At 40.9% G+C, this 15,209-nt stretch overlaps 1 protein-coding gene across 1 annotated transcript in view; it reads left to right on the forward strand.

Moving 5' to 3' along the window:
• The first annotated feature begins 326 nt into the window (after window positions 1-326).
• SEC13 (SEC13 homolog, nuclear pore and COPII coat complex component) overlaps window positions 327-15,209 on the forward strand; it is a 32,355-nt gene continuing 17,472 nt past the window's right edge. Inside the window, exons 1-4 of the mRNA XM_069206325.1 lie at window positions 327-456; window positions 11,229-11,273; window positions 13,667-13,782; window positions 14,615-14,766. Coding sequence (XP_069062426.1) covers window positions 454-456; window positions 11,229-11,273; window positions 13,667-13,782; window positions 14,615-14,766 — 316 coding nt within the window. The 5' untranslated portion in view covers window positions 327-453. The remainder of the gene's footprint in view (window positions 457-11,228; window positions 11,274-13,666; window positions 13,783-14,614; window positions 14,767-15,209) is intronic.

The raw sequence follows: 15,209 nt of genomic DNA on the forward strand, positions 1-15,209 counted from the left end.
GTTTGGTGTAAGGGAGCGAACACATAGAAAAACATTTCTGTCCTAAAGAGAGAAACATGAATTATTTACCAAGCTTTTGAAATGTCAAACATACATCTGTAAATCGTAACTCGTAGGAGTTTAAACTGGTCATCTTAGTTAAATCCATGTTGTCACACACTTTCTTCATTGTCGTACATTTTGTCTACATTAATCTCGGAGTGGCTTTTTAGTCCCCGAACAAACAACATATCGGCGACAACAGTTTATTTCAATTAAACCGCAAATGAATTGTCAGTCATCTTTGGTTGGGCACCGGCTGATGGTTGAAGTTGCACTTCCGGAAGCTGGGCCGGAAGTGATCCTGGAAGAGACAGCGGGCGCCGCGGTGAGCTGCCACGTCTGAGAGCGGCGGGAGCAAAGTTGGGCTGACTGGGGAGAGTGTGGGACGGAGCCGCTGCCTGAGCCTGCAACATGGTGAGCACCGGGGGCAGGGAAAGAGGAAGGCTGTCGATTGTGCCACCGTATCAGGATCCCCTGTGGGAGTCCTCTAATGCTTCCTTGCCCCAGAGTCCACATAAGTATTCCACATTTTAGGTCCTCCCTTTGGATAACAACCTGCCTCTGTGCGCCTCAAAACCCTCGATGTCTTGAAGTGCTTCTCTACCCGTATGTGGACCTTTATTTGAGACCTCCCCAGTGCCAAAGGAGGAGTCGGCCAGGATGGCACCACTGAGGAACCATTGAGGGGTCTCCAAACAAATGGAGGATTTGTTTGGAGACCCCTCAATGGTTCCTCAGTGGTGCCATCCTGGCCGACTCCTCCTTTCATCCCCTGCTCCCAGGTTGGCTCATGACGTTCAGTGGGGAGCCCCACCTTTTCTTCAGTTGAGTGGTAGTAGCTTGATTGACAGTCACTTGAAAGGAATTGTTGTAATCTGCTCTGCGGGTCTTCATAACGGGGCAGGTGGTTGTATTGACTATAAACCGGGTCGCCACATAAAGATCATTAAGGGGTTGCAGTGAAGGAATACAGCGGAGCCCAGTAACAGAGAAAGGGGTGTTCTGTAGTAGTGTGGATTTATACATGATATTTGCTGCTTCATAAGGCTAATAGATAGCTGCTCCTGTATCTGGGACTGTCCCTTTCACTGTTATTGAAGTGTTCATTTTTTCTTAATTGCAACTCCTAAATGATCTTTAAGAGGCGACCGGGTGTGTAGTCAGTGGAACCTACACCTTCTGTGTTCTTTTATTAGGGTGATCCCAAAGCATTAACTTAAGTGCATCCCTCTTTAATTTCACCCGCTTAGTGAAGTTCTCTAAGCACGATCTTCTTTTTTTCCCCTTAAGTGGATTGTTAGAAGTCTGATAGTCTTTTGTACCTGGGTCGAGTGTATAAACGTATGTCGCAGCATGGAAGTCTGTTTCCGCTGAATGTGATTTTGAGCATTTCATTTATAAAGCCGTGAGAGACGTGATTATGGTACACATGTGACTATTGAATAAGTCGTTACTGGCGAGAAGTGCCAGTTTTTATGATGGTGTCGCTACCACAAGCCTATTCTGTGGAGTGTATTCAAATGTTTGCTAAAAAAACAGATCACCTTATTTGTTTGGTATCTATGGAGCAAGAAAAATGAAACTATTGAGCATGTTTTAATCTTGTCCATTGCTAAACAGTGATCATAAAAGTGCAATATTGTGGCTTCTTTTCTCAGAATCTGAGGGCACAAAGGCAGCAGAAGTAAAGAAAAGGAAGCAAAACTTTTCATTTATGTTTTTGTTCAGAAACAAAGTAGTTAGGGTGGAAGTTCACTAACGAGTGCATAACCTAGTGTTGACTGTGAGAGAAGCTGATTATGATTCCATTAGTTGTTCGATTCAGTTGACCGGTTATGACGTAGCGTTTGTTGGGCTGCAGAGCCTCTGATCCCTCTTTACTAGCAAATACAGGGAGATGTGGAAGTTAGTGAAAAGACTGCAAAATGTACATTAGGAATTTGTGGTTGATTTAAAGCCAAAATAACGTAGGGATGTCCATTGCAACATTTTCTTTGGTTGTGGGGGCATCTTGCAGAAGTGATAGGCCGTGAGGAACTAACCGTTTTCAATTTGGCGATGCTTCATGGGGTGTGAAAACAGATATGAGTATGCGGAAATACTTGGTGACAAGACTTGGGGAGTAGGTGGAGCAGGGGCAAACAAAAAAACAAGCATTTGCAATGCAGTACGTCTTCTATTCACTTGATTTGGATTGGCATGGTAAATGCATAACTGGACTTTTTTTTTTTTGCCACATTAATTGGTCAACCCTGCAGAATATTTGAGTCCTTTCTGCCATATAATTCCCTTGGCCCGCATATAACTAAAGGGCCAGTATACTGGAATATATATATATATATATATATATATATATATATATATACATTTTTAAACAAGGCCCTTAAAACACAAACTACTTTCAGGTGCCAAAAATTTTACTTGGCAGTTGGTACAGGCAACATTACAGGGCAATGTATAAATAATTGTACTTCAAGAATGCATACTTACTGGATCACTGCACCTTTACTGCAGTCTGAGGAGTCGAACAAAAAGCCCATGATTTTTCACACACTTGAGGAGAGTAACCTGACATGATATTAAAGATCCTCAGTCAGTCTTGAACTGAAATATTAGTTATAAAATATTGACCATTGTACAGCATAACCAACTGTAAGCCCTCCCTGAGCTTAGTTTTATAAATAAATGCTCATGCAGCTGAAGTTTCACAGACTCAAACGTGTAGTTCTTCTAGTCAGGTTTCTTCTTTGTAGTAGCAGCTTGTAGCCCATTATAAAAATACAACTACAAGTCCCAGAATGAAAGCTGAAACAAACTAAATGAGCAAATCAAGCAGCGAAATAGAAAGCTGGGCAACTATACAAATACTATTCCAAGGGCAGGTTTCCTGCTTGTATCACATTCTAAAAATAAAAACTACAAGTCCCAGAATGAATAAGTGTGCTAAAAAAGAACGTATACTAAGCAGATCAGAGTGCATATAATGTAAAAATGTCAAAATAACTCTGTCAATTAATGTTCTTTTTGGAGAGAGAGCGTCCTTTAGTCTAGTGGAAGTTTGGACTCGTTATAAGGTAGCACAGAGGGTCAGTGTTCTTTCTGGAGAGAGAACATACTTTTGTCTAGTGGAAGCTTGGACTCATAAGGTAGCACAGAGGGTTAATGTGCCTGCTGCAAAGAACGCGTGCTAGGCAATTCTCAAAGCGCATATAATGTAAAATGTTAGAATAACTCTAGCGATTTTTATTCTTTCTGGAGAGAGAATGTTCTTTTGTCTAGAGGAAGTTTGGACTCTTTATAACGTAGCGCACTGGGGTAGTTTTCTTCCTGGAGAGAGAACGTACTTTTGTCTAGTGGAGGCTTGGGGTCATCATAAGGTAGTGCACAGGGTTAATATGCCTGCAGCAAAGAATGTTTACTTAGCAGATCAGAGTGCATATAATGTAAGAACGATACTGGTGGTCAAGTTTGTGCTTTGAGCGATGTGAGGGCCATGGCAGCCATAAGAAAAAAGTAGTTCACCCATGCTGAATATATCAGCATTCATGCAATTATCTCTGTAACAGGGTTGGCGTCCAAGGCGGTAACCAAACCACCCCAAGATGGGACAAGTGTAAATCATTTACCAATTACATCAAGTGATTTTTGAAAGGCAAGCCCATGAACGAATGAAAGTGATGGGCGTGAGGTGGGCATGGTTAAAATCCCACAATACTTCCAGCAGGTCAAACCGTTTGCACGATCAACCTAAAAAAACAGAGAAGTGGAAAGATATTGATTTTAATATTCTGGGTCCTTTTGAAAATGGTAAAGCGATGGATGAGGCTGATTTTTCTTCCCCCTCCCCGGTGGTTGACGTTTTAGAATTAGTTCGCGATTGACTTTGCTAATGTGCCTACTCAACACATTTCTGTGTTCTTTTTAGAAAAGGTTTTTGAGAAACGTGTGCCCAAGATCACATGCTCTAAGAAATATGGTTACCTAATAACAAAGAAGATGCATACATTTCTGTTGGGCATACAAGTGGTATGTGAAAGAATAATGGTTGGTGGACCATATGAATTATTCTCTGCCTAGCGATCCACTACACCTTGGAGCAATGTCCAAGCTATATTAAACACCTGAAATACAGGATACATGTTTTGTTGCTGGTTTCCTAGACTTGTTTTTTCATTTGCTAGTGACCTAGGGCGCTCAGTTTGCCTGTCAGCTGGTAAGTCTTTAAGATATAGGACCAGTTTGGAGAGAGTTTTCTGTGTTTAGTATTGTTGCTTAGTAGAGTGATCATCAATTTGGAAAATTGTTCTTATCAGCAGCAGATATTCAAAGGTATGTGGACTGTGTGATGAAGAGAAGTTTCTTCTTTATTGCTATCATTGGATGTGGAAAGATGAGCCCAGGACATGTATTAATCGATTTCCCTTGTGGTGTGACTTTGCAATTTTAATGGCAAAGTAACACCACAAGGGAAATCGATTAATAGGCAATCACGTGCAATTGGAACATGAGGTTCTGAAATTTCTCAAATTCTGTTGGAAAGACAACTAAAGCCAATACCAGCTCCCAAGTTGCCTTTACATTTTGAAGATTTACCAAATGCACACATTTTTATTTCTTTCAAGCAGCAGATAGCCTGGCAAGAAGGCTTGATTCTTGTTCAGCTGTCTGCCCCTCCCTTGGCATCACACCACAAGACTCTCCCTCTCCCCTTCAGATGGGGCATCTCAAGTGTCGAAGTTAACCGTCCTGGGACTGTTGCCTTTTAACATAAAGTAGAAGAACTGTTTTTGCCAAATTTAAAAAAGTATGGGCACGTGGTGGCCCTCAGATATGACCCACTTCGACCTCTGGTTTATGATGCAGTTTATAAAATAGCCATGCTTTGGTTACAGAGATGTTGTGACCATGAGGAGCTCTGCTATTTGTTGAATATGTTTACTATCAGCAAAGGCTACAGAACATTGCAGAGATGTAGCCAAAAAGCATTTCCACGCTGTCAATGGGGTAATATTAACTTTTTTGTGATTGTTGGATGCATTTTCATAGCATAAACATAAGTCTTGTTCAGATGCCAATAATCACTGCTCTTTAGACTTTCAGCCTTTTAATTATTAGTAATGTAAAAGGAGCTCATGACAGATTGGCCTATTATGCTACTTTCAACTTGCATACCGATAATTAAGATCCAGCTTGGGTTCCAGAATATTCTAATGTTTTTCCTAATAATTATGCTACATGCTTAGTTGTCTTTCTCATGCTGAATGAAAAGCATTCGAGCTACCAATATTAAGTCTCCTACCAGTGACCATGCCAGACAAGCTTACATTGTTGGCCACCCCACTCCAGATTACCAGCAGTGATCACCTCCGTGCAGCAAATTGAGTTGCCAGTAGTAATTGTATAAAGGACATTTCCATTTGGAATGTTTGTACATGGGTAATAACCATAACTGAAATGCCTGTGTCACCAAGATGATATTGGTAGTCTTGCCTGAGTCAATCAAATATCAGCTTAAATATATTTTGGAAATCTGTTTTTCTCTGAACCTCCTCATTTGAGGTCTGAAAATACACACATTTACACCTTGAATGCACACGTTTCCATTTTGTGATACATCATTAAATTAACCAGACACAGGTTTTTAATTTAACAGGCTGCACACAGGAGAGCTGCTTCTAGGCAGCTGGAGAGCGTCTATTAGCTCCGAGGCTACATGCTGGACAACCCTTCTTTAAATGCAGCCATCAGGTGAAAAAACTGAGAGCAAAGGCCAAGGTTGGGAGAGGCAAACAGATGAATAAGTTTGGTACGCAGAAAGAGGGCCTACTGTCTGGTAGAGAGAGATTAAAGGTACCCAGTTTCTGAAAGTATTTAGACTACTTTTAGGAATCAGAAGCTTTACTTGTGGCTGAGTTTTCTTAAGATAAATTGAATCTTGAGAATTAACATATTTATTTTTATTTATTCCCACATCCACAGTCTGCATAGTGAGCTCCTGAGAATTAGTCAGCCAGCACATGCATGTGCAGCATCTTACATTTTTTTATGATTGAGGCGTTCATCAGTGTGACACACACACACATCAATCACACACACACAGACACACACACAAGCATGGGACAGTTGCCCCTTCTCTCTCTGACTTTACCCCCACTCAACCATCAGACTGTATGATAAGCTTAGAAAACCTTTCTCCAGTCTGTGTTTAGTTTGGTCGTCTTGGCCTTGCTCAGAGTATGATAATTGAGGAGTGGGTGTGAGAGGGAATCCAAGAAAACATGGTGGTCTAGGGCATTAAATAGCAACAATTATCTCCTCTGAGAAATTCCCACATTGAGCCCAGGATGGAAATGACAAGAGTCCTGATGATGTAAGTCTTAGGGCCTCGTTACGAGTGTGGCAGTCGGAACGGTCAGGTGGTGGCAGAGATTCTAATCCGCTAGGGCAGCAATGCAAGCAGTGCTGCCCTGGGGATTACAGCCTCGTTCTCCGCTAGCGGTTTCATGGCGGTAGCACCACCATGAAAAGACTGGCATGAAACAGGTGTAGAGGGCCACTGGGGGCCCTGCACTGCCCAGGCACTTGGTGTGGGCAGTGCAGGGACTCCCCCGGCCAGCACCCTGCAGGCGACAGCATTGCTGCCGGCTTGATTATGAGCCGGATACAATGCTGTAGCCAGTTTCCCACTATGCCAGCGGGCGGAAACCTACGTTTCCGCCCACCAACCCACCAGGAAACCGATAATAGCTCTGGTGGGGAGGTTACCGCCTGGGCGGAGGCCACCCTGTCGGAAGTTTGTTGGACAGTTTTTCACCTACCAAATTCATAATGGGGCCTTTAGACTGCTGTAACATTATTTACATAGGTCTCGCAAAGAAAGTTGCCAATGAGTTACAGTGGCTCAAAGTCGCGTTACAAGACTGTGTCTGAACTTGTGAAGGTAAAATCACATAAACCCGTCTTAAACGTACTTTGCGTTTGTGGGATCATTCCCAAGGTTCTCTGCACTGTGCACACAGCCTGCTGCAGCACAGATGCAGATTAGCTGTGGCAACCCAGACTTCAGCACATACCTCATAGGATCCTTTGGTCAGCGACTTCACATATGATCATCAACAAGCCTTACCACTGATGAAAAACAGAGATAGGCTGCAGCATGCCCTGTTCCAGTGATGACTGCAGAAGCAAACTACATGTTTTTCAGGCAAAGCATCAAAATCGAATTCTTCTTCATCGTTCACAATTTAAATCCTTGCAGGTGAATATTATTGGATTTTCACACATTCACACATGCATTTCTAATTTGACTCTAACTTCCTACTCCCCACAGTGTAAAGATTATTGGGTGATTACAACTCACCAAATGTAAAAAAAAAAAGGCTGACACACAGCTCTTTCTAAAAATAATAAACAGAATGAAATGTTGCTAGATAAGTCAAAAGCTGTTTCAGAATAATTAAACCCTTCATTTTAAAGAAACTAAAGTTTGAGTGTTCTGATAGCTGAGGAAATGCTGCAGGGCTCTGGATAATGTGCAGATCATAGGTGTAACTTCAAACAGGTCTAATAAATAGTATTTTCAGACTTCTTAAAGCTAACCTTTTTACAGCCCAATATTATTGTACTAATTTAATCCGCTGTAGATTAATAAAAAGATGGATGTTCTTGTTCTGATTCAAACTTCAGACCTTTGTTTCTCAAAACGGCAGACGCTGGCAATGGAATTGCAGTGATGTGAAAAAGAAATTATGCAATCTTAATTTTCTACTGTTTTGCATATTCATACATACCTGATCATGATGTATTGCTTCTCGTCAAGTCTGAACAGTAGATAACAACATAACATATCTTTTTCTAAAGTGCACATTGACCCATGAGGGACCTCTGGGCGGTGAATAACCTGATAATGTTGCCAAGCTCAACAGTACTCCTTTTACCTGGTTCAGAAGGCTCAAAGGCTGGGATTCATACCTGAGATCAAATATGGCAGGGTTGTGGAATTCCTATCACCAGGTACATATTGTTTGGGGTCAAGGGCAACACATTTTCATGTTTGTTTTGTCCTTGGGACAAGTAGGCCCAACCCCCTGCAGCACAAACCCTTTGGCTGTCAGTTTACAGAGGGACTGTCTGCAGTTGAGGTAATGTGTGTCCATAAGTTGATGGTGTTGGAACATGTACCTATGGTTCATTATTGAAAAGCATTTATTATTAGGGTGAGTGCTGTAAAAAAAAAAAAAAAAAATCGTTTTAAGGTTACACTGCACTTCTGACAGTGGTTCCAGTGAAAAAAAAAAAAAGTGTACACACACACTTGAAAGGTTTGACAATATGAAGCGAAGTTTAATGCTCCCAGAATGCTCTCTGATTATATGCAAATGTTTGCAGGAGCTTGTGAGCAACAGTGATGATTCTTTGCTTTCAAAAAATGCAGGTTCCAAACAAAAACCTATCGCAGCTATGACATTTTAGGTGCTATTTCTTTGAAGTGTCATTTAGTAAAATGTGTTGATGCATGCTAGTATTTCCAATACATCTTCCTAATGGAAAATTAGTGTAACATTTTCAACAAAATTATGGGAAGCATGAAAATAAACTAACACTGTCAAAGCCAACATTCCAACATTTGTTGTGACTCTTTTGGTTTTATCAATGCATGTCTTGTAATGACGTGGCTTTTGTAACACTTTATTGTTGTGGGAGCTGCCAGGCCCTCACCATTGCCCCTCAGCACAGCACCTGCCATGTGTTGGTCAGGGGGAGCTCCATGTTCTTTGTAGAGGGGCCCCCTCCAGTTTCGTTATGCCATTGATTGCCGCAGTAGTTCCTGGCCCTGAACAAAACTACTTTGTGTGCTAATATTCTCCCTGCGGAACAGCATAATGCGAGCACTCACAGTAAAGCTTGCCAATAGAGAGAGAAGTAGAATATTAATAAAAACAAAATGTCTTGGTCAACGCCAGACCTAATTAGGGACCCAATCAAAGAAAGTCACAAGAGTGCACCTATGCTATATGTCTTTGAATTAGTGGATTTCATAAGAACTTACAGAAGTAGACAAGGAAATTGTACTCCTAGAAAATATCTTTGAACTGTATTTTAGCAGAAGCACTTAAGCATGTGTAGATGTGCTCATGCGAAAATCTATTGAGCGTTTACAAGTTCACTTTGACTCCAACCACTTTTTTCCCCCAGTCCTTGAAGAACTTCTAATCCTGCCATTGTCAGGAGTAAATTTCCAACCTTTCTCTTTATGGCAAAGATTAGAGAACAGCTGGTGAACATCCTTAAAAAATGCAAGTTAGTAGGTTTGCAGGCTCAAAGGCATTCCAGCTCTTGAACTATTCCTTACTGCTTCCGCCAGCCCTGGTACATAGATCTGCGGAAAGGTAGCAAAATAAAGAAATTGCTATAGTAGGGATTGAAATTGCAAGTATTCAAGCCCTACTATAGTATTTGCCCTGGCATGATCAGAGCGGCTATTATCAGAGCTCTTACGGAATGAGATTGCTGCCATAATTTGTTTTCGCATTACATGGCACCAGAGGGACAAGTAGATTTTTTTACAAGGCAAGTACATTTAAGAAGCAACCTGTCACCTGGACAAGTAGATATTTTATTAAATTCCACACCCCTGAATATGTCTCCCTGCAGTGGCTGCATTAGTGCAATAAGCCCCATACTTTGTGAGAAATAAGACACATATTTTTCTCTTTGTCAATATTTATTACATAACAAAATCAGCCAACATTGTGTAGCCTTGTTTGAAAAAGTGCATGCTCTGATTCAAGGTCTGGGCTGTGAAATGGCTATTCCAAAATTCTGACTTGTCTTTTTCAGCCATTCAGTTGTAGATGTGCTGGTTTCTTTTGTATTGTTGTCCTGTTACATAATCCATTTGTGGCTCAACGTTTGACAGATGGTCTCACATTTTCCTGTGCAATATACTGGTATGGAAAGAAATTCATGGAGGATTTGCAATGATTGTGAGGAGTCCAGGTCTTGCAGTTGCAAAGCGGGACCAAATCACCTTGACCACCACATGCTTGGTCTGAAGTTTTTGTTTTTATAGGCTGTGTTTGCTTTCCACACACGTTAACAACTGCCAGTCGCCTATACCTTGTTTTAGTCTTCCCAGAGGACATTGCTCCAGATGTGCTAGGTTCATTTATGTACTGTTTTGCAAACGTGAGCCAGGCAGCCATGTTCTTTTTGTGAAAAAATGTGTTTCCTTCTGCCTACCCTACAGGAGAGCTATACTTATTGAGTCTTTTCCTGATGATAGAATCGTGAGCTCTGTTGTTCACCATAATTAGGGAGGTCTGCAAATCTCTGAATATAGACTGGAGCTCTTTTCTATCGCTCTGGGCCCCAGACATTCTGATCACGTGTTAAATTTGCTGGGGTGTCGACTTCTCAGTAGATTGGCGATTATCTTTAACTTCTGCATTTGCAAATAATATCACAGTGGAGCGATGGACTTCGTACTGTTTGGCAATTGCTTAATAACACTTTCCATACAGCTGGGCAGCAATTAATCTTTCTCTGAGAACTTTAAGGATATCCCGTGACTTATGAGTGATAAGTTATGACAAAAGTGAATGCTCCAGAAAATTGACAATGTTTGTGATTTTATATACGGTTAGTAGCACTTTCTGAAGATTATGTAATGAAATGTGCTTGTATAGTAGTTCATGATTGTAATTGTTTGGTTAAAGAATAGGGATGCTGTTAAATTTTCACACAGTGCTTCTGAATGTTGGCTACGTTTTGTTTAGTTAATGATGACAAAGTGGAACGTATGTGAAACTTGTCACACCAGGTTACATTTAGCTACGGTTACCTATAAGCCACCTCACAAAACCACTACAAGCTGGATTGTATAAATTATTTGAGGTAGCCAAGTATTAGTGAATGCGAGCTATAAGCCATCAAACTCCACTGCATCACCGATTTTCATACATGAACATTTTGAAAGCCTTCGTTCCCTTACTATTTTATGTGGAGGATTTTCCTGAAAACGATTTGGCCAGTTCATAGATTTTTGTACCTCCTATTGATATTACAGATATATTCATACCACTTTGCATTTATTTATTAAATAGTTCCAAGAGTTGCAAATGGCGGTGTATGTCCACCTCTGCAGTTAAGACGAATTGTTAGCAATGTTTTTCTTGTGCTTACAGGTGTCTGTAATTAACACAGTCGATACGTCCCACGAGGATATGATCGTAAGTACTTTTGCTGACCCATTACTCTCATTTACAGTTTATGTGCCCATGCATGTTTGTATGGAAATTCTATGTCGGGGATTGCATGTTACTGTTGGAGTTGTGGACATATGCACACCACAAGTGTACTATAGCCGCTGTGTTCTACGGACAAGGGGTGGGTGCGTTTGTCAAAAGTTTTTATTTTGTAACATAAATTGCTTTCAGAAGTTGCCAGCCTGTCATTCTATAGCACACAAACTCTAACTGATCAAGCAAATAATGCCAGTTGTGACATTATGATAATCACAGAATGGAAATATGTATGTCATTATTCTAGTAATATTGTGATGCTTCATATAAATGTTAAGCAACAATATTTAAGTTTGTACATATTTCCAAATGTTAGTTAATTCTCATTCTGTCTAACTTGGAAAGGGTCGGTGTGAGGTCAGTTCACTATATTCATTTTGACAGTGACCCGCAGAAATTTTGGATCTGAGCCAATGATGTTCCTGTACACTGCTAAGAGCAAATACATTGGATATAGATGTCAGAGCAGAAGTGATCTCTTCAGGTTCCAACCAGGTCTAGATGCCTACCCGGGTCAAAAAAATACTGGAATAAATATGGGTGCAGAATACAGGGGGTAGTAAGGGAGAGCTGAGATCCAAGAAAATAGGGGGTAGAGTAATATTTGAGCTGTGCTTGTGCTATTATCAAGTGCAGACAAGGTAGAAAGCAAGCAGGTACCACATTGTGCTTGTTTGGCTCACCTGCTGGAGAGAGGAGGCACCCTTTGACCCATGCGGTGTGTAGTATGAGGCATGCATCAGAAGAAAGTAGGGGAGTGTAAAACTGCATGGGGTAATCTTAGTTACAGATTGAATGATCTAGGTCTTTCTATTGGGTAATCTTAGCTAAAGAATAAGAGGGAATGAAGCGGTCTGTGTGGTAAACTCAGATTGGAGAATAACCGAGTGAAATGTTTTGTAAGGCGTTTTTTACAAAGACTATTAAGGCTTTGTGTTTGTGTAAGCTAATGTGACTGTAGGCAGAGTAAGAGGGAGAAGTGAGCAAGTGCAGAGTTGTTGATGACTGGCTTCGCGGCTACAGCATATGTGGTGGCTAGAACATTATTTGGGGTAACTTCAGGGCTGAACTATATGGTTGTGGCTCTAGGTAAATAATCGTACACATGGAATATTTGGCAGGTGAATATTTGTTTATATCAAGTAGCTAATAGGGACGTGAAGCTTTGTGTGGTGAAATCTCCAGCCCACTTTGTAATGGGGATTTCTGAAGCTTGGGTTTCAGTATTTTCATAGTGTTTTCTGCTAAATTATTTGAGACTTGTTCGTTATTGTCATCCAAGGCACATAATACGGTAAAAAAGCTTACTTAAAAAAGGCTTGCATCATGTCCATCAATATTGTTCACATCTAGTAGTTATCAATGCCCCTTAATTTTAGTATGGAACCACTGAAGACAGGCCAGCTTAGTGAAATGGTGGCATGTATTATTAGCCTTGAATGGAACATTTAATATCTAGGCTTATTTAAGACACACGTTTCAAACCAAAAGGGTGAATCCAGTTTTTCCGATACTGACATTTAGCCATATAAAGTGTATTTTAAAAATGAGTGTTTCTTATTAAGTGTGATATTCATTAAGGCAGAACATAATCGTTTTGAATCCATAGTTGGGTCACTGTTGCAGACTCTCAGCAGCTCCCTCATATGGAAATTTTGTAAGAAGGCTGCCAGAAAGCCTGCCACTAATTCTTCTGATGCATGATTCTTGCTTTAATAAGCAGGGCATCACTAGCTCCTATGAAGTATAAAGCTAATTTCATTATGCTTTACACAGGTCTAAAAATGATGAGTCTAGGGGAAGATGGCACGCAGGGGGCACGCTATTGATTTAAAATAGAAAAAAAACATCTAACTGGATTTGAGATCAGATGGATGGAAATGAGCTCATGAATACACTTGGGTATCATCTTGGTTAAACGTCAGCTCGTTTTGTCCATCCTAATTTGGTGAAAAATATAATTCTGTTTTGTGTATGTTAGTCCTACGCTCAGTGGATTTGGATAATGGTTTACACAATGATATCTCATTAAGATTGTATATCTGTTAAAAATGGGGAACATTTCTGGTCTGGTGCACTGTGGCCGACTTACCTATCCAAAATTCTCCACTGCAGCCCTTGACTGGTTTTACTGGCAGTATTCAGTAAAAGTTTGCTTTTCCAGAGTAATTTGAGCTGTGTTTTGCATATGGTACTTGCTTTTGCTGAGCCATGTTACTTCATAGCAAAGCATTCTTCGAGTGACACGATGGTGGCCTCAGATTTTAGAAGTCCTACTTATTCCCTGAAAAAGCGAGTTGTTTTTTGTTCTCACCTGACAGCATGATGCCCAGATGGATTATTATGGCACACGGCTGGCCACGTGCTCCTCTGACCGCTCGGTGAAGATCTTTGATGTCAAAAATGGAGGACAGATCCTCATCGCTGATCTTAGGGGGTGAGTAGATGCTCTGCCAGATACATAACTGCACCGGTTTCCCTCCTTCTTCCCAAAAAACTAACAGCAAAACACATCAGCTCTTCCTGTAATTCTAGAGAGACCTTCGTTTAAAAAGGAAACTGTTCAGCAAAACAAGTCAGTGGGTGGGATGTTGGAGTCTTCTGTGAAATTGCAGTCACGTGTGCAGTCAAATCTTCAGAATTCTACCCTCTTTATTAATTTGTTGAGTTTTTAGCATCAAATGCTACCTCGGTAGCCTTCATCAATGTCAGAACCCTCGTCTAGTTATTATATTTCTTGTAAATGTTTGTCTTTCAGGCCCTAGTCCCTCAGATGTCTGATTTCCCACATCCGTTGTTTGTTCCATGCTCGCTCCTTCTGCCTGGACAAACATGCTTTCTAAGTCTGACTTACAGCAGTTATTTTCGCTGTTTGGCTGGGAGTGCCTACAACCGTCCTGGGAACAAAGATATATTTTTCCTAAGCAGATTCTATTGCCCTTTAAATTTCCAAGTCCCCTTAAAAAGGTGTTCCCTGAATGAGAAAAGCCCCCATGCTGTAACCGTATTCCGAAAGCCCATCACTTACCAGCCAAATACATGAGTTATAAAACAATCCATGATAGTTTGTAATGTTATTTGTTTAATCCTGCAGCTGTTTTGACAATGCAACTCAACTCTGGGCTAATCTGTCACAACTGAAAGTAGTTTTAATTCCGTTTATTTATACTGAATGGAGAAATCATTTTATTGATCATTTGGATATTTACAGTTTGGCCTGTTTAACATATAGGAACGTGTGCAGTAAAAATTATTTATGCCTTATTCAGACACGAGGGACCAGTATGGCAGGTAGCCTGGGCCCACCCAATGTATGGGAACATGCTGGCCTCCTGCTCCTACGACCGGAAGGTGATTGTGTGGAAAGAAGAAAACGGCACCTGGGAAAAGAGTTACGAGTACACTGGGCACGACTCCTCAGGTATGACATTACTCGTGGTCGGGAACCCCTAACCAACTGGAAAACAAATGTAGGCATAATCCGCGATAGAGCAGGTGTCATCTGTCAGAGGCGCTATTTTAAGGTGCAGAAATAGCCCCATTCTGCCCTGTGCTCTGGAGGGTCGGGCCATTACTACTCGATTATCAGGGTAGACATGACCAAGAGAAATGACTTGTGTTTTTGTCATTACCAGCACATGCACATCCCCTACTATGTATTACTATTTATTTGATATAAAATTTTAAATGGTTACCACTCCTTTAGTCTGGCACAAACAAGGTTTATTTTGCTCTTGTTAACAGAAGAGCTGTAAGATGACCAGGCCCCTATTAATAATAGAGTTTTCTAAATTTTCCGATGTGGCACAGACCAACTTCATCAGGAGATCAAACTTTTGGAAATGGAGAACAAGCATGTGACGA

The sequence above is a fragment of the Pleurodeles waltl genome, chromosome 9 (genome assembly GCF_031143425.1).
Source record: "Pleurodeles waltl isolate 20211129_DDA chromosome 9, aPleWal1.hap1.20221129, whole genome shotgun sequence".
Lineage (NCBI taxonomy): Eukaryota > Metazoa > Chordata > Amphibia > Caudata > Salamandridae > Pleurodeles > Pleurodeles waltl.